The sequence below is a fragment of the Chiloscyllium plagiosum genome, chromosome 18 (genome assembly GCF_004010195.1).
Source record: "Chiloscyllium plagiosum isolate BGI_BamShark_2017 chromosome 18, ASM401019v2, whole genome shotgun sequence".
Lineage (NCBI taxonomy): Eukaryota > Metazoa > Chordata > Chondrichthyes > Orectolobiformes > Hemiscylliidae > Chiloscyllium > Chiloscyllium plagiosum.
The window spans coordinates 35467160-35490153 of record NC_057727.1 but is presented as its reverse complement, the minus strand read 5'-3'; the positions used below and the strand labels follow the sequence as shown (position 1 = coordinate 35490153).

At 39.5% G+C, this 22994-nt stretch overlaps 1 protein-coding gene across 3 annotated transcripts in view; it reads left to right on the top strand.

Moving 5' to 3' along the window:
* The window catches only part of fhit (fragile histidine triad diadenosine triphosphatase), a 1108831-nt gene that overhangs the window by 705344 nt on the left and 380493 nt on the right, over positions 1-22994 (top strand). For all 3 annotated transcript variants that reach the window (XM_043708211.1, XM_043708213.1, XM_043708212.1), the window contains 2 exons: positions 15747-15892; positions 18342-18371. In XM_043708211.1, coding sequence (XP_043564146.1) covers positions 15747-15892; positions 18342-18371 — 176 coding nt within the window. The remainder of the gene's footprint in view (positions 1-15746; positions 15893-18341; positions 18372-22994) is intronic.

Below are 22994 nucleotides of genomic sequence, written 5' to 3'. Positions count from 1 at the left end.
TGTATGGAATGAGCTGCCAGTGGATGTGGTGGAGGCTGGTACAATTGCAACATTTAAGAAGTATTTGGATGGGTATATGAATAGGAAGGGTTTGGAGGGATATGGGCCGGGTGCTGGCAGGTGGGACTAGATTGGGTTGGGATATCTGGTCGGCATGGACGGGTTGGATCGATGTGTCTGTTTCCATGCTCTACGTCTCTATGACTCTATGACTCTAATCCTAGAAACATCCTTGTAAATCTTTTCTGAACCCTTTCAAGTTTCACACCATCCTTCCGAGAGGAGGGAGACCAGAATTGCACACAATCTTCCAAAAGTGGCCTAACCAATGTCCTGTACAACCACAACATGACCTCCCAATTCCTATACTCAATGCTCTGACCAATCTACTCGACATCTCTAAAAGAAACTACAGAGAATAGAAAGAGACTCTTAAAGGTCAATCAGTGCCTTTCCTTAATCTAAATGCTCACTGCTGTTAGTTTTTGCCTCTAGCAGGGTATCCTTAACTGATAGGGCAATATTTATGCCATCCACATAACATAAACTAGGTTGTAAATCATGTGATATCAAAGAATTAAACGGCTATTATATGCAATTATTACAATCACGGGCACAGAAATGTCTCGGATGTTATAAGGCTATTTTGTTACAGAAGAATATGTTTGAGCAGCAAGTCATGCTTCAAGTGGGTTCTATAAGATAGTGTCTAAGACTTTTGTAACCTGAGCCACGTAATTGTGATGATTTAATTAGCATGTTGACAAAAGGAATACTGACTGTAAGACAGAAGACAAAATCCCTCTTTTTTTGAAAAATAAATTATCCCATACAGACATATATGATTGTCCATAGACATGTTTTCTCCATTCAACAGTCCTACGAACAGGTAAAACACTGTTGACAAAACTAACGGTTCAAATTTCAGTATAATGCTTTGGAAATTTTGACAACTTATTGTGATCTGGTGATCATACACCTACCTGGAGAGGTACACATTGTTCTTCATTGCACCTATTTGATAACTTGGCTGTCTGGCTGTTGGTTGCTGACACTGAACATCTCTGTGCACTAGTCAATGTTGGTGATTTTCTCCTCACTCTCTTCTTTCATGATTGAGATAGGTTCTATTTATTTACAATATAGCACCATGATCCATAAGACTTTGAATGATTTGAGCTGGTTGCATATTTTACTAACCTTTGCTGCTATCCAAATATTTATATTGTATTTAAATTTCTAATTTGCATTTTGTAGCCAGTGTGCAGTTTTGATTTCACTCATCATGTAACTCTTCATCTTCCTCAGTCTTTGAAGAAGAATGTCCTTTGTCTCAGAATTGCTTGACAATTGGTTGCTGGATGCAGTTGTTTGCACTTACATTCTGAATATCAAGCATGAGCTGGGGATATTCAGGCAGTTCTTCTATAATGCGATGGTTGTGTTCTTGTGCGACCCTGCGCTATATGAAATTTGTGCAAGAAAAATAACAGTTAAAATGTTGATAGTGTAATCGTGTTATAGCCAACACACTATTTTAAAGTTCGCATTTTAGAAATAGCATCCCCTATTTGTCAATCACGTTACAGACAATTTGCATTGATGAAACATGCATTATAGCAGACTTGTAATCTCTTCTCCATTGATTTTGCATGAAAATGTCGCAATCCAAATGAAAATCTTGTTTTGTTATTCAACACTCTGCACTGTAGGGATTCTCTGACTATGAAAGAGGCCATTAGGCCCATTGAGTCTGCACCGATCCTTTAAAGAGCATCCCACCCATATCCAACCCTGCATTTACCATGACTAATCCACCTAACCTTCACATTTTTGGACGTTGGTGGAAACTGGAGCACCCAGTAGAAACCATACAGACACAGGAAGAATGTGCAAACTCCACACAGAATCTGGCTGAAATCGAAACAGGATCTCTGGCATTGTGAGGCAGCAGTGTTAGCTGATGTGACACTGTGCCACCTGCTCATTAACTTGATAGTACCTACTATATATTTCCTAGAACATTTCAATCTGGATAGTGAAGTGAATATGTGATATGGGTTACATCCACTTATAAGAACATAATAGAACATAAGAACGAGGAGCAGGAGTAGGCCATCTAGTTCTTCAAGCCTGCTCCGCCATTCAATAAAGTCATGGCTGATCTTTTTGTGGACTCAGAACCACTTACCCATGCTCTTACCGTATCCCTTAATTCCTTTATTTTTCAAAAAAATCTACCTTCGCTTTAAAAACGTTTACTAAGTAGTGTCAACTACTTCCCTGAGCAAAGAATTCCATTGATTTACAACCCTCTGGGTGAAGAGGTTCCGTCTCAATTCAGTCCTAAATCTGCTCCCTCTAATCTTGAGGCTATACCTTCTTGCTTTAGTTTTACCTACCAGTGGAAACGTTCTCTCTCCTTCTATCTTATCCATTCCCTTTATAATTTTATATGTTTCTATAAGATTCCCCCCTCATTCTTCTAAATTCCAATGAATATAATCCCTGTCTCCTCAGTCTGTCCTCATAAGCCAACCCCCTCAACTCCAGAATTAACCTCATGAACCTCCTCTGCACCCCCTCCAGTGCCAGTACATCCTTTCTCAAGTATGGAGACCAAAACTGCACACAGTACCCCACGTGTGGCCTCACCAGCACCCTGTACAGCTGCAACATTACCTTTCTGCTTTTAAACTCAATCCCTGAAGCAATGAAGGGCAAAATTCCATTTGCCTTTCTCTTACTTATATCTGCAAACCAATCTTCTGTGGCACATGCACAAGGACACCCAGGTCTCTCTGCATAACAGCATGCTGCATCTTTTTACCATTTAAGTAATAATCCTTTTTACTGTTACTCCTACCAAAATGGATGCCTTCACATTTATTAACATTGTATTCAATCTGCCAGACCTTTGCCCACTCACTCAATGTATCTAAGTTCCTCTATAAACTTTCACAGTCCTCTGCACACTTTGCTTTGCCACTCATCTTAGTGTCATCTGCAAACTTTGATACATTACACATGGTTCCCAACTCCAAATCATCTATTTAAATTGTAAATAATTGTGGTCCCAACACCAATTTCTGAGGCACACCATTAGTCACTGATTCCAGCCAGAATAGCACTCATTTATCCCCACTTTTTGCTTCCTGTTAGTCAACCAATCCTCTATCCATGTTAATACTTTACCCATAATGCCATGCATCCTTATCTTATGCAGCTGTGTCTTGTGTGGCACCTTGTCAAAGGCCTTTTGGAAATCTAGGTACACCACATCCACTGGGTCCCTGTTGTCCACCGTGCTTGTAATGTCTTCATAGAATTCCAAAAAATTTGTCAAACATCACCTGCCCTTCATGAACCCATGCTCTGTCTGTCCAACAGAACAATTTCTATCGAGATGCCCTGCTATTTCTTCCTTGGTAATAAGCTCAAGCATCTTCCCCATGAAAGAGATTAAGCTAACTCGTCTATAATTTGCCATCTTTTGTCCACCTCCCTTTTTAAACAGTGGCATCACATTTGCTGTTTTCCAATCTTCTGGGACTGCTCTAGAGTTAAGCGAATTTTGGAAACTTACCACCAGTGCAAATGTTATTTCTCCCGCCATCTCTTTTAGTATCCTAGGAGACTTATCTATCCTTAGCTCCATTAACTTGCCCAACACTACATCTTCCGTAATAATGATTGTTTCCAGGTCTTCACATACCTTAGTCAATTGCTGGCATGTTGTTAGTGTCCTCCACTGTGAAGACCGATGCAAAATACATGTTCAATGCCACAGTCATTTCATCATATCCCAAAACTAAATACCCCTTCTCATACTCTAAAGGACCAATGTCGAAGAGTGTGTGCTGGAAAAGCACAGTCGGTCAGGCAGCATCTGAGGAGCAGAAGAATCAATGTTTCAAGCATAAGCCCTTCATCAGGAATGACACCAATGTTTATTTTAGCCACTCTTTTTTGTTTTATATATTTATATAAACCTTTGCTATCTGTCTTTATATTCTGTGCTAGTTTTTTTTTCATGTTCTATCTTACTTTCCTTTATAACTCTTTTTGTGGCTTTCGGTTGACCTTTAAAGTTTTCCCAGTCTTCTAGTTTCATGGTGTTTTTGGCCACTTTGTATGCCTTCTCTGTCAATTTGGTAGCCTCTCTTATTTCCTTAGACGCCCATGGAAGATTACTCCTTTTCTTACAATCCTTCCTTTTCACTGCAATATACTTGTTTTGAGCATTTTCAAAAATTTCTTCGTAAGTTCTCCACTGCTTATCAATTGTGCCACCATAGAATCTTTGTTTCCAGTCTACTTTAGCCAGGTGCTCCTTCATTCTATGTAGCCCTCCTTGTTCAAGTACTTACTGCACATGCCTTGAACCAGTTTGTTTGTGAACTGTGGTTCGATGATCTGGTCTGATCATCTGATCTGGTATACTGAATAAACTGAAAATACTTCTCATTGTATCAGAGATGGTCATACTCATATTGCTAAGTTGTCAACCAACTGGAAATTTTGAGGTGTTCACTGAAAAAGGTGAGTAAATGTGTTGCTACTGTCATTTAAAAGCACACACGTGATATAAAAACACGTGTGGAATATGATGTGATTGTAGAATCTCCCTCCACTGTTAGGATTGATACATTTAGTATGCTTCACATGCATTTTGAGTCATTGAATATCCTGATTTATCCCTGGCTAGTACACACATTCAAGCTGTAGCTGTCTTGGGCATTCAATACCCATATGTCTCTGGTCATGATATCCAAGGGTAATGTTTTTACTATTAGGACTTGGTTGCTGTTGAGAAGGACTTATTGTGATAGACCAAGTTCTTCATTGTATGGCAAAGATAGCTAATTTCTCTCAAGTATTTCTTTAATCTTGTCTGGGCATCTTTGGCTAATGATCTTTTGCAAATCTTATACTTGCTCATCTTCAGCAGTTGCTAATTGCAACTGTCTCTCGCCAAAGCTTATTCAAGGACCAGCTACTGCAGGTCCTTGATAAGTATGTACCAGTCAGGCAGGGAAGAAGTTGTCAAGTGTGGGAGCCATGGTTTACTAAGGAAGTTGAATCTCTTGTCAAGAGGAAGAAGAAGGCTTATGTTAGGATGAAATATAATGGCTCGGTTGAGGTGCTTGAGAGTTACAAGTTAGACCAGGAAAGACCTAAAGAGAGAGCTAAGAAGAGCCTGGAGGGGACATGAGAAGTCATTGGCGGATAGGATCAAGGAAAACCCTAAGGCTTTCTATACCTAGAATAACTCGAGTAAGGTTTTGTAGTGGGAAGTTGTGCGTGGAATCAGAGGAGATAGAGGACATGCTAAATGAATACTTTTTTGTCAGTATTCACACTAAAAAAAGACAATGTGGTTGAAGAGAATCCTGAGATACAGGCTACTAGACTAGATAGGGTTGAGGTGCATAAGGAGGAAGTGTTAGCAATTCTGGAAAGTGTACAAATAGATAAGTCGCCTGGGCCGGATGGAAATTATCCTCGGATTCTCTGGGAAGCCAGGGAGGAAATTGCCGAGCCTTTGGCTTTGATCTTTATGTCGTCATTGTCTATAGAAATAGTGCCAGAAGACTGGAGGATAGCAAATATTGTTCCCTTGTTCAAGAAGAAGAGTAGAGACAACCCTGGAAATTATAGACCTGTGAGCCTTACTTCAATTGTAGGGTAAAGTGTTGGAAAGGGTTAGAAGAGATAGGATTTATAATCATCTAGAGATGAATAAGTTGATTAGGGATAGTCAACACGGTTTTGTGATTGGTAGGTGATGCCTCACAAACCTTATTGAGTTCTTTGAGAAGGTGACCAAACAGGTAGATGAGGGTAAAGCAGTTGATGTGGCATATATGGATTTCAGTAAGGCATTTCATAAGATTTCCCATGGTAGGTTATTGCACAAAGTACAGAGGCATGAGGGCGATTTAGTGGTTTGGATCAGAAATTGGCTAGCTGAAAGACAGAGGGTGGTGGTTGATGGCATATATTCATCCTGGAGTTCAGTTACTAGTGGTGTACTACAAGGATCTGTTTTGGGTCCACTGTTGTTTGTAATTTATATAAATGACCTGGGTGTGGGCATAGAAGGATGGGTTAGTAAGTTTGCAGATGACACTAAGGTCGGTAGAATTGTGGATAGTGACAAAGGATGTTGTAGGCTACAGAGAGACATGGATAAGCTGTAGAGCTGGGCTGAGAGGTGGCAAATAGAGTTTAATGCTGAAAGTGTGAGGTGATTCACTTTGGAGGGAGTAACAAGAATGCAGTAATGGGCTAATGGTAAGATTCTGGGTAGTTTTGATGAGCAGAGAGATCTCAGTGTCCAGGTACAAAGATCCTTGAAAGTTGCCACCCAGGTTAATAGGGTTGTTAGGAAGGCGTATGGTGTGTTGGCTTTTATTGGTAAGAGGGATTGGGTTTCGGAACCATGAGAGCATGCTGCAGCTGTACAAACATCTGGTGCGGCTACATTTGGAGTATTGCATACAGTTCTGGTCACCGCATTATAGGAAGGATGTGGAGGCTTTGGAAAAGTTTTAGAGGAGATTTACCAGGATGTTGCCTGGTACGGAGAGAAGCTCTCATGAGGAAAGGCTGAGGGACTTGAGGCTGTTTTCATTACAGAGAAGAAGGTTGAGATCAACTTAATTGAGACATATAAGATAATCAGAGGATTAGATAAGTTGGACAATGAGAGCCCTTTTCCTCGGATGGTGATGGCTAGCATGAGGGGACATAGCTCTAAATTGAGGGTGATAGATATAGGACAGATGTCAGAGGTAGTTTCGCTACTCAGAGAGTAGTAGGGGCATGGAACGCACTCCCTGCAACAGTAGTAGACTCGCCACATTTAAGGGCATTTAAATGGTCATTGGATAGGCATGTGTACGAGAATGGAATGATGTATGTTAGATGGGCTTCAGATTGGTTCCATAGGTCGGTGCAACATCAAAGGCGAAAGAGCTTGTACTGTGCTGTAATGTTTTTTTCTATATTCTAAAGCATTACAGTTCAACTTTGAGAACATCATCAACTTGATGGTTGAGAACATCTCCATGTAGATGAAGACATGTATCTTACCTTTGGAGTGTAATCTGTTTAGCATGTTAAATATGATCAACTTGGTACCTGGTTTCTCTCTCATTTGAATGTTGTATCTTTGCACTTTAACTAGTTGACTATGCAAATATGACAGTGCACTTGTTCATGGTTTACAGCAGACCATTGCTCGTGGCTTATGTTCTGTTTCAACAGTGAATTTCTTTTACCAAATAAGTCGGTGTGACATTACATGATGCCAAATATCAGAGTTGATGTCTCACACTCTATATTGGAGTAGTTTTTGTGCAGATGAAAGGGTTTTGAACCAAATGCAATTCATTTTTTGTCTTGTAAAAAATATGCACCTAGGCTTTTTTGCAATACATTGATTTTGAGAATCATCTATTTCCTGGAGTCATAGTATTGCAGCTGGCAAGGTTTTGCTGAGAAGATCATAATGTACTGGTGCTTGTTTTGCTACCACTGAAGATATCCTTCTTGAGGAAATCTCTCAGCAGAATATGTTTCCCATGAAATTAGAATATGTGGTGAGATGAGAAATCCAAGGAATGTATCACAGATCCTTTTGGGGTGGGCATTTGTATCCCCGATCTTACCTAGATTGGGATGGACTCCTGGGTGAAATAAATGGATTTGAAGATGTTTTATTGGCTGTCATTGACCTGACACTTCATGCTGTTAAATTTCAATTCCTGTTCTGTTGCCATCAGTACATGAAAGTTGTAGTGATACTGTGCCCTTGTCTTATGCATGATCATGATATCGTCAGCTACACAAACAAATCTGAGTATGTTTCATTAGTCCTATCCATGAGCTGCTGGAATAATCTATGGCTTACTAATAGTTCAGATGGTAACTCCTGGAAACAGTACATCCAAATGGTATCCTAAATGTTTCAAGCTCCTAGGATAGACTGAGATGGGGAGGAATTTATTCTCTGAGGTTTGTGAATCTTTGGAACTCCTTGCTGCAGAGAGCTGTGGGGGCAGAGTCCTTGTGTATATTTAAGGTTGAGGTAGATAGATCATTAGGGAAATCAAGTGTTATAAGAAAAGGACAGGAAAGTGGACATGAGGAATATTGGATCAGCCATGATTCTATTGAATGGCGAGAAGGCTCAAGGAGCCAAATTACCTATTCCAGCTCCTATTTCTTATGAGCTTATGGTCCTAGGATTCTGCTAAATGAACAGACCAGTAGACGTGCTATAATTTGGAAAGGAATATGGCTCTGAATAATTTAGGACTTAATTCTTTCTGCATCACTACTTTATACCTTTGAAGTGACAGGTTGAGATGACTTGGATCTAGGCATACTCACATGGAGACATCTTTCTTTAAAACACTTGTTCTTGAGTTGTGACAATTTGTGCAAAGATATACCTTCTGAATTGTATCATTTTGTTCCATCGCATTCAGTTCCACTTGAAGCTTCTCCTGAATGTGTAAATTGCACTTCCTTAGAGGATCAATTGCGTCATCCTTAAGATGAAATATTGTGCTATCTTTAAAATTGGTCTGGTACAGGTGTTTGAGATCATTGATTCAATTGCATCAAGCACTGTTCCACCACAATGGATGCAGTTTGAATTTCATAAATTGTGACTGTAACAAGGTCTGAGCATGCTGATGGCCCTGTCACTGCTGTCCCATTGTTATTGACCAAGCAGAAGATTTTGGGAAGCTAGGATGAGTTGCCACATTGACTCCACTGTGAGTTTTGCCAACGGACACAGCTGGTAAATTGGTATAATGTGTGAGATGATTTCTTTTAGCCTGTACCATGAAAAACCACTTATTTCAGTATGATTTTTAAAATAAGTAGTGGTAATAAGTTGGCTTGGATGTCAGTTTTAGTTTTTAGGGTGTGCCTTTTCAGGGTATATGATTGTAAGTGATGGTTGAAGCTTCTAGCAATAAAGGGCACTAAAGTAAATGGAGAGCTATTTCAGAGAGTCAGGACATCAATGTTTACTTCATTTTGCTGCTAGATTCTGAGATTTAGTTTTACAGAAGTAATTAATTGTTCCATGAGATTTTGGAGAGAAAGTGAGGGCTGCAGATGCTGGAGATCAGAGCTGAAAATGTGTTGCTGGAAAAGTGCAGCAGGTCAGGCAGCATCCAAGGAACAGGAGAATCGACGTTTCGGGCATAAGCCCTTCTTCAGGAAGAAGGGTTTATGCCCGAAACGTCGATTCTCCTGTTCCTTGGATGCTGCCTGATCTGCTGCGCTTTTCCAGCAACACATTTTCAGCCATGAGATTTTGGTGCAATCCATCCCACGAAAAAGCGTTCACCCAGTTCTATTTATGAAAATGCTATGAAGATTTCAAAGCCTGAACAATTAGAACATTGCCATCATTATATTTTTTTTCTGAAGGAAGTTTTACAACATTTCTGCCTCTGTATTCTGTCCAATTGTGAATTGGGATTTGGAGTTTACTCCTTGCATGTGACCTGAAGGTTAGACCTATAAATAAGTTAATCTTATCAATGTCAAATTACAACAAAATGCCATCCTATTGTCACCTCACTAAAATATGCTGAAACTTAAAATAAGCATAAGGTGGCACAGATCAACATAAATAATCAGGACCCAAGGTAATACTGAACACATAGGCATGTTCCTTCTGTGAACGTGAAAGTTGACATTTCAGCTCATTTGAGCATTGTAAAAGCAGATCAAGCATTGTTTAGGAATCTGTTGTCAGGCAAGCTTTTCAATTTTAAATTTGACAAGTAGATTTTAAGAACAGAGGTATTTAATGAAATAAGACACAGAGCTGTTCAGGTTTTTCAAAAAAATGTACTGGAATAATTGTGATTAAATAATCACAAAAATGACTTGTCTCTCCCACCTGACAAATTCTCATTTGGGAATCATGCATGTGGACAGTTTTGTAAGCAAAGATTTATTTGGATGGAGGGTTTGATTGAGGCAATTGAAAGATTGAGAAGATTTGAGCATATTCTAGTTGCATACACAACTCAATTATGCTTAAACCTTCTCCATGTCTCAGTTGCGTTTCTTATCTGAAAACAGTATTGAAATGTCAGCATGGATTGTGTGTGCAAGCTCTGGAGTGTAGCTTTAACTTAATTCTGTCAGCCTCAGATACAACTTCAACCACTGAGTGCAGGCTGATACCAAATAGGTACCCATTTTGAGAGGGTGCAAGAAGTGACAGCCTAATGGTATTACTGCTGGACTGTTAATCCAGAGATTTAGGTAATATTCTGGGGACCTGGGTTTGAATCCCACCGAGGCAGATGGTGGAATTTGAATTCAATGAAAATCTAGAATTAAGAGTATTATGATGACCGTAAATCCATTGTCAATTGTCAGATAGACCCATCTGGTTCACAAATGTCCTTGAGGAAGGGAAACTGCTATCCTTACCTGGTCTGGCCTCCATGTGACTCCAGACCCACAGCAATGTGGTTGACCCAGATGGCAATTAAGGATGGACAATAAATGCTTACCTAGCCAATGACACCCTCATCCTGTGAATGAATTTAAAAAAAGGAATTTAACTAAGTTCACATTGAACTTTAAAGTTGGTCGCCCTTAAGTCTTAAGATCTGAAGGAACAAAAGCACAAAATAAGGAACATTGTCCCTTAAGTGTCCTTAATTTGCAGCTATTTCCCATGTCCATTTCTAGTACACGATCAAACTTCTGTGAAATTTATGACTCAATATCCAAATTAATTCAGTAATCTGTGAAGATAGGTGAATGGAGGTAAATCAGGGGGAGTTGGGGGAACACTGAGGTAAATCTGCTTTTGAAAAAGATATTGTGGAGGAATTTCTGTTAGAGCTGAATCAAGAAGGAAATAAGGCCAAAAGACATTATGTAAATTGTTATCTTTGCTGACTTACTATAGTGGCAATTGGCAGAAATAGATTGTTAGCTAGAGTGTTTAAAGAATAAAAGGATAGGTTTCTAATTCCACTGAAAAACAAAACTCATTGCCTTGATACAACCCTGGACCTACTAAGCTGTCTTCAGATTTCTGCTTGCAGTTCAGAAGTTTAAGGAAGTTTTGCTGGGACTACAAACATTTAACAGTACCATTGCACTTGTTCATTTCACCCCAGAATACTTTGTAAATTATTTGGGTAATGTTACAAGTTACATCATTGCAGAAGATTTGGGGCATATAATTGAAATCTCATATCAGATATACATCAGGTCCAAAATAGTGAACAGAAATCACCACAAAACATTCAGTTCTATTCCTGATTTTCTATTGCTTAAAGAAGATAGCAGTCATCATTGGAACCAGGTTCTGATTGACTTTTGCATGCTCATTTTCAGAGTCCATTAGAAATAGCATGTTACACACTTTCTGATGATTTCAGCAGTGGGCAGGAAAGGGTTAGGGCTGCTTCAATAATTTTTGATTGTTGAAATAATGTAATTATGATGTACACAATCTCAGCACAAGAAAACATTGTTGTTAGTTTTCCTGTCTTTCTGTACACTATAGCCCCTGTCATGCATCAAGGAAATTGTGTCCGATGTGGTCCATTGCTAATGGGTTCTTTTTAATTGCTTTTTGGATAATTGGTAAATGTTTCTCACGTACTTGTAGAAATTAGACTGAAGGTTATTTGAGCTACTGTGTGTGTACTATAATGGAATATGGATATGGAACCAGGCAGCACTAACAATCCTCACAATACATATAATAGGATTTGGAAGTTTATAATTTCTGTAAGTTCTGCTTACTTGTCCTGCTTCAGGGCCTTTGACTTTTCCAACTTTATTGATTTAACAGTGACCCTTAATACCAACATTTAAAATACCAACTATATATATATTTTATATTTAGTAAAGGCAAGAGAAAATCAAAAAAAGTGAGATAAGGAGTGAAAACAAAATGAAAGAATAATGTGTATCAAAATACTTTATCAGTTCCAAGCTTGGTCAATGCACTTGTTGGAGTTTAATCCAGACAAACAACTTGCCTGCCTCTATCTTATCTACCCCTTTCATAATTTTACATGTTTCGATAGAAATCCCATCTCATTTTTCTAAATTCTAGTGAGTACAGTCCCAGGTGGCCCAACCTCTCCTCATAGAGAAACCCCTCATCTCCAGAATCAACCTGGACAACCTCCCCTGCACCATCTCCAAAGCCAGTATAATAGGGATTAGTTGGGCCCTCAACTCTTAATGCTGTGTACAAATGATTTGGAAGAGGAGACCAAATGTGTCATTTCCAAGTTTGCTAAGGACAATAAGTTGAGTGGAAAGGCAAATTATGCAGAGAATGTGGAGGGTCTGCAGAGATATTTAGATAGGCTAAGTGAGTGGGCATGGGTCTGGCAGATGGTGTACAATGTTGGTAAATGTGAGGTTATCTACTCTGGAAGTAAAATCAGTAGGTCAGAGTTTTATTTAAATGGTGAAAGATTGCAGCATGCTATTGTGCAGAGAGACTTAAGAGTGCTCATATATAAATCGCTATAAGTTGATTTGCAGATGCAATAGGTAATCAGGAGGGGAAACAGAATATTGGCTTTCATTGCTAGAGGGATTGGAATTTAAGAGGAGGGAGGTTCTGCTGCAATTGTACAAGGTATTGGTGAGGCCGCCACTGGAGTATTGTGCATAGTTCTGGTCTCCCAATTTGAGGAAGGATATACTGACTTTACAGATGGTGCAGAGGAGGTTTGCCAGGCTGACTCTGGAGATAAGCTGGTTACCCTATGAAGAGAGTACTCGCTAAAATTTAGAAGAACGAGAGGATATCTTATAGAAGCATATAAAGTTAAAAATCACACAACACCAAGTTATAGTCCAACAGGTTTATTTGAAAGCACAACTTTTGCAAGGCTACTCCTTCATCAGGTGGATGTGCGCAACCACCTGATGAAGGAGTGGTGCTTCCAAATAAACCTGTTGAAATATAGCTTGGTGTTGTGTGATTTTTATCTTTGTACACCCCAGTCCAACACCGGCACATCCGAATCATGTTATGCAGGGGATAGATAAGATAGAGGCAGGCAAGTTGTTTCTGCTGATGGGTGAGACTAAGACTAGGGGACATGACCTCAAGATTAGGGAGAGTAGATTTAGGGCAGAGGAGGAACTGCTTTTCCCAGAGAGTAATGAATCTATGGAATTCTCTGCCCAAGGAAGCTGTAGAGGCAACTTCATTAAATATAATCAAGACACTGTTGGATAGGTTTTTGCATGATAGGAGAATTAAGGGTTATGGGGATAAAGCAGGTCGGAGGAACTCAGACAATGGATAGATCAGCCATGAAATTAATGAATGGGGAGCAGGCTTGATGAGTCAAATGGCCTTCTCCAGCCTCTACTACTATGAAAGTAAGAAATGTGAAGTGATGCATTTTGGAAGTTCTAATGCAGGAGGGAAATATTCAATAAATGGTAGAACCCTTAGTACCATCAACATACAGATGGATCTAAGCATAAAGATCCTCAACTCCCTGAAAGTAGCAACACAAGTTGATACTTTCCTTCATTGGTTACAGCATAGAATAATAAAATTGGCAAGTCATTTTGCGGTAATATGGAACTTTAGTTAGGCCACATTTAGAATATTGCATACAGTTCTGTTTGCCACACTACGAGAAGGATGTGGAGGCTTTGGAGAAATGGTTTACCAGAATGTTGCCCAGTTTGGAAGGTGTTAGCTAAGAGGAGAGATTGGACAAACTTCGTTTGTTTTCACTTAAATGTCGAAGGATGAGGGGCAACTTGATAGAAGTTTACAAAATTATGAGAGGCATGGATAGCCAGAGTCTTTCTCTCACGGTAGAAATGTTAATAACTAGGAGATATAGATTTAAAGTAAAGGGGGTAAGTTTAAAGGAGATGTGAGAGGCAGGTGTTTTTATACAGAGGGTGGTAAGTGCCTGGAATGTACTGCCGGAGGAGTTGGCAGAGGTAGATATAATAACAATATTTAAGAGGCATCATGACAGACATACGAATAGGCTGGGAATAGGGGGATATCGACTGTGTCAAGGCAAAAGGTTTTTAGTGTAGAAAGGCATGTTGTGTTGATGCAGTCTTGATAGGCTGAAGGGCCTGCTTCTGTGCTCTATTTTCTTTGTTCTTTGCATGTATCAGAAAGCAGAGAACAAGCACAAATAGAATTTTCAGGGTCATAAAGTATTTTAGAGATATGGTATGTAGCTCAATGCGATCCAAAGAATAACATTTGAAAAGTATGTCATCCAGCTGAATCTGATCAGAAACCAGATAAATATTTTTGTTACAGTTCATGAAAAGTTTTTTTCTATGAGATCAAGCTTATTTTTTCATACTGTCAATCCCAAACGTATTTCATTAACTATGTACCCCACCCTTACGCTGACACACTCATCCAGTGCTAGCCTCTACTTGTAGATGGAAGTACTCATCACTACATAGGATCCCATGACACTGGCTCTATATTTACAAGACTATGGGGCACCTGCTGGCAATCTGGAGCTTCCCTACAAGGATAATGACCTCTACCCTGGATGTGGCAGAAAAGGGGAAATTGGCACATCACTTTGTGGATTGGGACCTGAGGATCTTGAGCAGAGTGGTGGAGGGGAGGACTGTCATTTTACAACAAAATTGGTCGAGGAGGCCATGACAGTAGACTCTGCCAGCCTGTTCTGAGGTAGCTAACTGAGTCAATGTGGTCCAAACTGTTTGGGGGAATGTCCAGCAATGGCACAGGAAAATCAGTGACCTTTGCTGATTCACCAAGGAAAGTACCACTATCTTCTCTCTGCTGCCCCACATACACTCACTATGCAGCTGGTATAGTATGGTTCAGATGCTATCATAACATGCAGGAGTGAAGGCTGAGTGACTCATCAAGCTGGATTCCAAGATGTTTAAATATCTAAATACCTAAATCCGGAATCTTAAAAAAAATCTTTTACTTTTGAAGCATATAGATAGAGTCTTTAGGCTGGTTTAATTCCATTTTTAGTGTAGAGGTGGCTTCAACAGGTGGCCCACTCTAGTTATCAAATCAAAAGACATGACTTAAAGTGTGGTTGAAGAACCTGATGCAAATTTCAGTGTTATTAACACAGCCGTTATCTTTTGAGTTGAATGTACCAGTCAGTGGTTTTGCACATTCTGTACAAATGCTATATGTTTTTAGCAATAAACTTCAAGGTACAGGTTAAGGATAATGTAAATTAGGTTTTACCAACTGTAAAATGTATCTCAAAATCTCAATGTGTTTTGGGTTAGGAACTTGAAAGCTTCACACTTGAACCGACAGCCTAAAGTCAAATATTGTGACAAATTCTACTGATATGAAGGAGAGATTTTGATGAAAGAAAGTCTGTGCAAGGAAGTTTTCAGGAACTGTTTTGTTTCTAAAGGAAAAAAACTTTAACTTTTGTTTCAACCTTGTTTGAAGAGTAGCCATTAGAAAAATCACTGCTCAGTGGAACTGGGAGTGGTCATTGCTGCCATGAAGTACAATAATATCTGTTATTTATTCCTCTGAATTGACTCCTTAGAAGCTCACAGAAAATAGTTTTGTTTTGTGGATGACATATAAAAGACAAAGTTGTTTTTTTTTTATTTTTGCTACTCATATTTAATTTAATTTATTCTCATTTGAAATTCAAATGGCTCTATGGTATTTTTTTCCTTGACTATCTGTAATAAAGATGTGTTAGTTTGTCCAATCAGATTAACTGAACGTTTTCGGGATCTACAACCAGATGAGTTGACAGACTTGTTTCAGACAAGCCAGAAAGTTGCAAAGGTTGTGGAGCAGCACTTCAAAGCAACATCGCTGACCATTGCCATTCAGGTTTGTAAGCGAACTGTGGTTTCTTTCAGTAATGAGTGAACAGTAGCTTCACTAAAATATTTTAACTCTGCAATATACAGTACAGTATTCAGAATGATTGTACACCGATGAAATCTGAAGAATGCCCATTTCAAGCAGTGTTGTTCAGTTACTAGATTGAAAGATATTTATCTGCTCTGAGTGCTTTGCTGAGTTTCACATTTATCTTAAATGTGTTTGAAATGGCTCCACTTCCAAATCAGAATTTGGCAAACATGCAATAATCCATAAAGGTTTCATTCATTGTCCATAAAAGAAAGGAAATAAAGTGAAGTAAGGCATATTGAGAGGATAGAAAGAAGTCATCTGCCTCATTGCCATTTCTTCTTTTTTAAATCATGTTTTTGTCCCACATCTTATTTCCATAGGAATTCTCATGACACCTACTTCCCTCATTAACTTTCTTTTTTATTACAAGGCTTGTCTATCCCAACAGTCCCAATGACACCTGTTTTATTCAAGCTTCTTCGTGCCATATTTTGTCAAATTGTACTCCAATGATTACTCATTGCAGAGAATGAGGAGAGAGTGACAATCGAGTTCCTGAGTCTGTTCAAGACTATGATGAGGTCTGGAATTAGTGGTCCTGATAAAACTCAAACTGAGCATCCTTAAACAAATTATTCAAAGCTATGTTCCAATTGGTAACACTGTTGATGAAACCTTCCATTGCTGTTGATTGAGATTAGGTTGACAAAGTAGTCATTAGCTAGGTTAAGCTTGGCTTCTTTTTAGTGGGCAGGCCAGAGCTGAGAAATGTTCCACATTGTTGGATAGATGACAATTGTAAATGTCCTTAAATGGCTTAGTTAAAACTGCAGCTGATTCTGAAAGACTGCAGCATTACTGTGGATGTTATTTTATATTATTTATTATTAAATGGCCCAGAGCCATTTCTGTGTTCATCACACGGAGCCATTTCTTGATTCATGTGGAGAGAACCAGGAAATAGCTGAAGTTTGGCACATATGAGTGTGGGATCTCAAGAAACCCAAGAATATCATCCATTTTGTACTTCTAACTGAAGATGGTTATAAATGATCTAGCCTCGTTCTATGCAATAGTATGCTGTTCTCTGCCATCATTAAAGATAGAGTTGTTCATTGAGATAACTCCTCCCATTAGTTTAATTATCCACTACCATTTATGACTGAATATAACAAGAACTCTAATCCATTGTAGAATCACTTTGCTTGGTCCATCACATGCTTCTTCTGTTTTGCATGAATGTGTTGTCGCCTTGTGTTGTAGCTTCACTAGGCTGTCAGCTTATTTTTCTCATACCCATTGCTGTTGGTATGTTCTTCTAGAGTCCTCATTAAGCTAGGTTAGTCATTTGGCTTGATGATAATGGAGGAGTGAAGGATGTGGTAAACCACAAGTGGTGGTTTAGCTGCATGTCCCTAGTTAGTTGTTCCCTCAAAACAATCTTGATTAGTCAGCTAGTCAACAGTAGTGCAATACAGTGTAGTGTGATAGTGTATTGGAATCCATAGAACCAATTGCTAAAAGTCTGAGATTTTGGGACAGATTTAGGGTCAGGAAGGGGAAAGCTAAAACTTCCTTGCTAAGGATCGAAAAGCACATGCAATCTCTCCATCTTGATGGTTTGTCTCTTTCCATCATCTGTTCCCTGATTGACATGGATTTGTCATCCTCATGGTCTCTATCTTTGCACCCTTCCCCCTCCACCCTGCCCCCTGACCTCTCTCAACCTCTGTGCAGTGTCTTCTGTCCCTGATCATTCCTCTCAGTGTTCTCAGTGGGCCACCTGACCTCTTACAGGATCTCTGTTTGACATTTCTCTGCTGAGCTAAAATCCCAGTTGTCCACCCTCAATCCCCACAGCTCCCAACTTTCTGGATTGTCCTCGACCATCTGCAGTGTTCTAGCTTTCTATTGTAGGCTTCCTTGATGAATGGCTTCTCAATCTGGCTGGCTATCAGAAAGAAAACAAAAATATTCCAATGAGAACCTTAAATTAAATTCAGCAGAAAATATCGGAGCCAATGTGTTTCTATCAAGCAGCAACTTTTGTGAAAAGGTGAGAAATATAAAGTGTATGTTCATTCATTTTAAACAGAAAGTATTCGCTATAGACTTTTCTCCCCTTAAGAAATAAAGCAATTTAATAAATATGGTGGCAATTTGATTGAAAAATTTGGTCTGCCACACAAAGTTTCTTGATCAAATTCTTTCCATTAGAGAGCTGAATAAGCAGTAAATGTGGTTTCCAGCACAAATATCATTGCCCAGCTTGCAGTAAACAAAACTGGTTGTGATAATGGATGACTGCCCAGATCACATACAGCTGTCACTCATCTTCAAATGTATTTCAAATGAATACTTCAATTCACTGTCAATAACTTGCAAATCATTAACTCCTCATGTGCTTCTCTTTTTTTTGTAGGATGGACCTGAAGCTGGGCAGACTGTGAAAGTGAGTGTCTTTTAATATTGGTTTTACTGTGCTGTGAAGGGTATGATTCATGATGTCTTTGTTGGAACAAGAGCTCAATATTCTGAGTTATGAGTCCATATAGCCACATAACTGTCATCTTATCATTTAGCACATAATTGTTTTGGCAATAGAACATTATTTATAATACTACCAGAGACAACTAATTTAATATTTACTTTGGTGTCCTTTGGGAAAGAAAATATAACCTAAGAAAAAGCTTCAATAAGTTTTTCTCTGAGCTTAGTGTAGTTTTGAAAACTAGGCCACATAAAGGTTTGTTTACAGAACTAAAGACTTCCAATGCTGTTTCATATTTTGTGCAAATGTTATTTTTACTATCCACATGATGGACTGTTCAGTGAAAATTGAAGCATCAATGTGATTGAATGAATTCAGCCACAGCAGTGTTTTAGAGGGAAAAAGAAAATGAATTTCTACTAGCAGTTCAATCCATAATTTAAAGAGACATTCTTGCCCGATGCTGAGAAATTTACGTAGTCTGACTCCACAGTGACAAATTGCAACTACTATATCATTTCACTTGATTATCTTCAGCTAACGCTGGATAATATTCTTCCATCTTTGAAAGCTTCTAACAATTTTAAACAAAACTTGAATCTGTACAACAAAAGATAGAACCTAATAAAGTACTTATTCTTTATTTATAGATTGGACATGGGAATCGCTGGCTGGCCAGCATTTTATAATCCATTCCTAGTTGCCCTTAAGAAGATGGCAGTGAGTTGCCTTCTGGAACCACTGCACTCCACATGCTGTAGGTTGACCCACAATGCTGTTAGTACACACTGCTGGTACTGAGCAACGGTAATGGAGAGAGAGTGGATGCTTGTGGATGTGGTGCCTGTCAAGCAACCTGCCTTGTCTTGGGTGGCATCAAGCTTCTTGAGTGTTCTTGGAGCTGCAGCCATCCAAGCAACTTACCACCCACTTTCCTTTTACATTAGTTAATCATGCTAACAATTTCTTCAGGTACAGTCCACTTTCATTCAAATCTCTGCTCGCATCCAACCTCTCTTTCCTCTACAAACTTGTTAAATGTATTAGCATCTCATGATTCTGTGCTCATTACTAGAACTCTATGTTTGAATCCCTCCAATCCAGTTTCTTTTCCTGCCACAGTATTAAAATGGCTTTTGTCATCCCTGATCTGACTGTGACAAATGTGAACCATACCTTTAGTCCCCCAAGTTCTGACTTGTAGAGGTTTTCAGAACTGGAACATATAAATCATCGCCAAAAGAAACCTATGACGACTTCATGTCAGTGGTTGGCATCTACTATGCACCACCTGAGCATGTCGTGAAGGAAGTTTCAAGCAAGGCAATTAAGAGAGAATTTAATTATTATCAGGCAAGGAAGAATATGTAGTGCTACAGAGAGAAGGCAGAGAGGGTCACACAAATATTATTTGGATTATTGTGAGCAGTTTTGGACCCTTAATTTAAGGAAGGATGTGCTGGCCTTGGAGAGGGACCAGAAGAGATTCACAAGAATGGTGCCAAGAATGAAGGACTTGTCATATGAGGAGTTCTTGAGGACTCTGGATCTGTATTCAATTAAAAGGATGAGGACGAATCTCAATGAGCCTTACAGAACGCTGAGAGGCTTAGGTAGAGTGGCTGTGGAGAAGAAGTTGCGATTAGTAGGAGAGACTCAGCCCAAAGGGCACATCCTCAGTGAAGAGATGACCCTTTAGAACTGAGGTGAGGAGGAATTTCTTCAGTCAGAAGGTGGTGAAACTGTGGAACTCATTACCACAGAAGACTTTGGAGGCCATGTCATTGAGTCTGTTTAAGATAGAGATAGTTTGACTCTTAATTAGTAAGGCGATTAAAGGTTACAAGGAGAAGGCAGAAGAATGGTGCTGAGAAACATATCAGCTATGAATGAATGGTGGAACAGACTCAGTGTGCTGAATAGCCCAATTCTGCTCCTTTCTCTTATCATCTTAAGAGTGACAAGAAGAAAATTGCTCAGATCGCATATGTATCAGGCATTATTTAGTTGAGTTTCAAGGATAAGTCAGCCAGGTTCCTCAAGAAACAAGTAAAGAATTGATTTATTGTGAACAAAACTCAGCAAAACTATCAAGATTATTAACAAGAGGTTTAAACTATGTAAGTGTATCTGACTATCCCATTAAAAATGATATATCCTGCAGGATAGGAAAATAATAATAACTCTGCAGAGTGTTATTTAAGTCCCGAACCCTTTAAACAAGTCAAAAGAATAAAATAACTTGTTCTGTTTGGGCCTCTCCTGGCTTTGATTATTTTTTCTGCTCGGTTGGTCACAACAACTTCCCTAAGTTGACGCCCGAACATTGAAGTAGTAGGGTCCTGACACAACATCAATCTTTATATTAAATAATAAATTACATATTTAATGAAGGATCTCAATGGATTCTGGCAGGCACCCTTTGACCTGCTTGGAAGACCAGGCTCAAATTAGAATCTGTGGGAAGAAAGTGAAACCTTGCCAGCTATGTCATGCAAAATAAAACTGTCAGCCTACCTGTCACCAAAAGGGCAGGATTAAAATCACTACCATGTGGATCCAAGATCATGGTGATCTAACAGGTATGCCTTGCTGAGCTCTGTACCAAAACTCAGGCAAAGTGGTGTGTTTACCCTCCCCAACAAAACTATTTTGAAGAAAATCGATAGTTTAACATTAATAGAGTTGCTAGATAGATTTATTTAGTAAGGGAAGATTATAGAGGCAAAGGACAGAATAAATTGCAACAGGCAGGATACTCCCCTGCAGTATCGGATATGCCCATGGCCACACTGCAGCTTCCCCTGAAATCCCAATGGACTCATCTACTCAACAAGACCTGGCTGTGGAGATTGCGAAAGTCCGGGAGAAGATCAAGGCATCGATTATAGAGTCGTGCCAGGCTGCAACTGATCTCACCATGCTGCAGAATCTTGAGCAGGAGCTGCAGAGTCTCGGGAAGCAAGTGGAGGAGGCCGAGCAGCGGACCGCGACGTCAGAGACCGCAGTCGAGTCCTTGGCAGGACGTATCCAGGCCCTGGAGAAGCAGGTACATGCCTTAGTAGACCAGGTCGACAACCTCGAGAATTAAGGTCAACGAAAAGTCATCCAGGTGGTCAGGTTGCTGGAGTGAGAGGGAGGCGAGCAGTTTTTCGAAGATTGGCTGCTGTGATTTCTGGGCTGGGAGACTAAGACAGGCCAGATGCGAATTGAGAGAGCTCACAGGTGGCGGTGCGCAGGGCTGTTTCGACCACCTCCCCCACCCAGCCTTAGAAACAAACAAAAGGTAATGGAAGCCTCCAGATTGTTGGGAAAGGATCCTCAGGCCCTGATTTATAAAGGATCAAAGATTATGTCTTTTCAGGACTTTTCTGCGGCCGTGATCTGCAAGAGGAAGTCCTTTGAGGTGAAGAAGAGGCTGAGGGATCTGAATATTCAATATCCATCAGATAACCGGCAGTGCTCTCTTTTAATCATGAATGGTCCATGCATGCATTTGACTCCTCAGAAAAAGCAAAGAACGTTTTTGGACACTTTGAAATAGACCGGATGGTCCAAAGGACAAAGACAAGAATACTTCTCTTTTCTTTACCCTTTTTTATTCTCTACCTCATGTACTTCTCCTTTTTCTTTATTATTTTATTAGAGAAAGTGTTGTTGTTCTTTTTTACAGTGATAATTGAGGTCAGTGTAAGGTTGGGAATGGGTGAAGTGCCCCCTTCTAATTTCTTTGCCCATAATACCTATTTTTATTGTTTATCTTTCGCCTGAGTTTGGGGCGCGGCTCAAGCCAGAAGGAGTTCTGGAGGTGTATGTGGATAGTGTAAGCGCCCCCTGTAGGCAGGGTGAGAATCTCCCATCAAGTATTTTTTGTATGTTGTACAGGTAATTGGTTTAGTTTGCTGGTTTTTAGTAAAGGTAGTTTTTGCAAGTTTTGTTAATGTAGTTTTAGTGTGTGCATTTTTTAGACACTATGAGTCTCCATTTATTTACACTCAGTGCATTGTGAATAGGATTCACCCTTTTGGGGGTTCAAGAGTTGTTATAGAGAGATATGGCTAAATGTCTCCTCAAATGGTGCACCAGGAGTATTAAGGGGAGTCACTTGCTGGTCAAGAGATAAAATGTACTCTCGAATCTCAGGAAGGGGAGGATTGATGTTGTCCTATTGCAAGAAACCCATCTTGATGAGAAGGAGCACCTAAAGTTACAGCAGGGTGGGTTTGATCAGGTGTTTTTTTTCATCCTTTAACACTAAGAGCAGGAGAGTGGCTTTACTTGTCCAGGAGAGTCTCCAATTTAAGTTATTAGATCAAGTTAAAGATGAATATAGGTGGTTTGTAATTCTTGAAGCTTAATATATGGGGAAGAGTATGGCATCCTAAATATTTACTGTCCCCTAGCACACCCCCTCAGATTCCTGACATGCACTTTCTAAGTTGATTGCCCTTGGAATGTGACATATTTATTTGAGGAGAGATTTTAATTGCCTTATGTACCCCACAGTGGATAGAATGCCCAAAGATCCCCCAAATACGTCTTTGCAATCCAAGCAATTGGTTTATTTATGTGTGGAATTGGGGC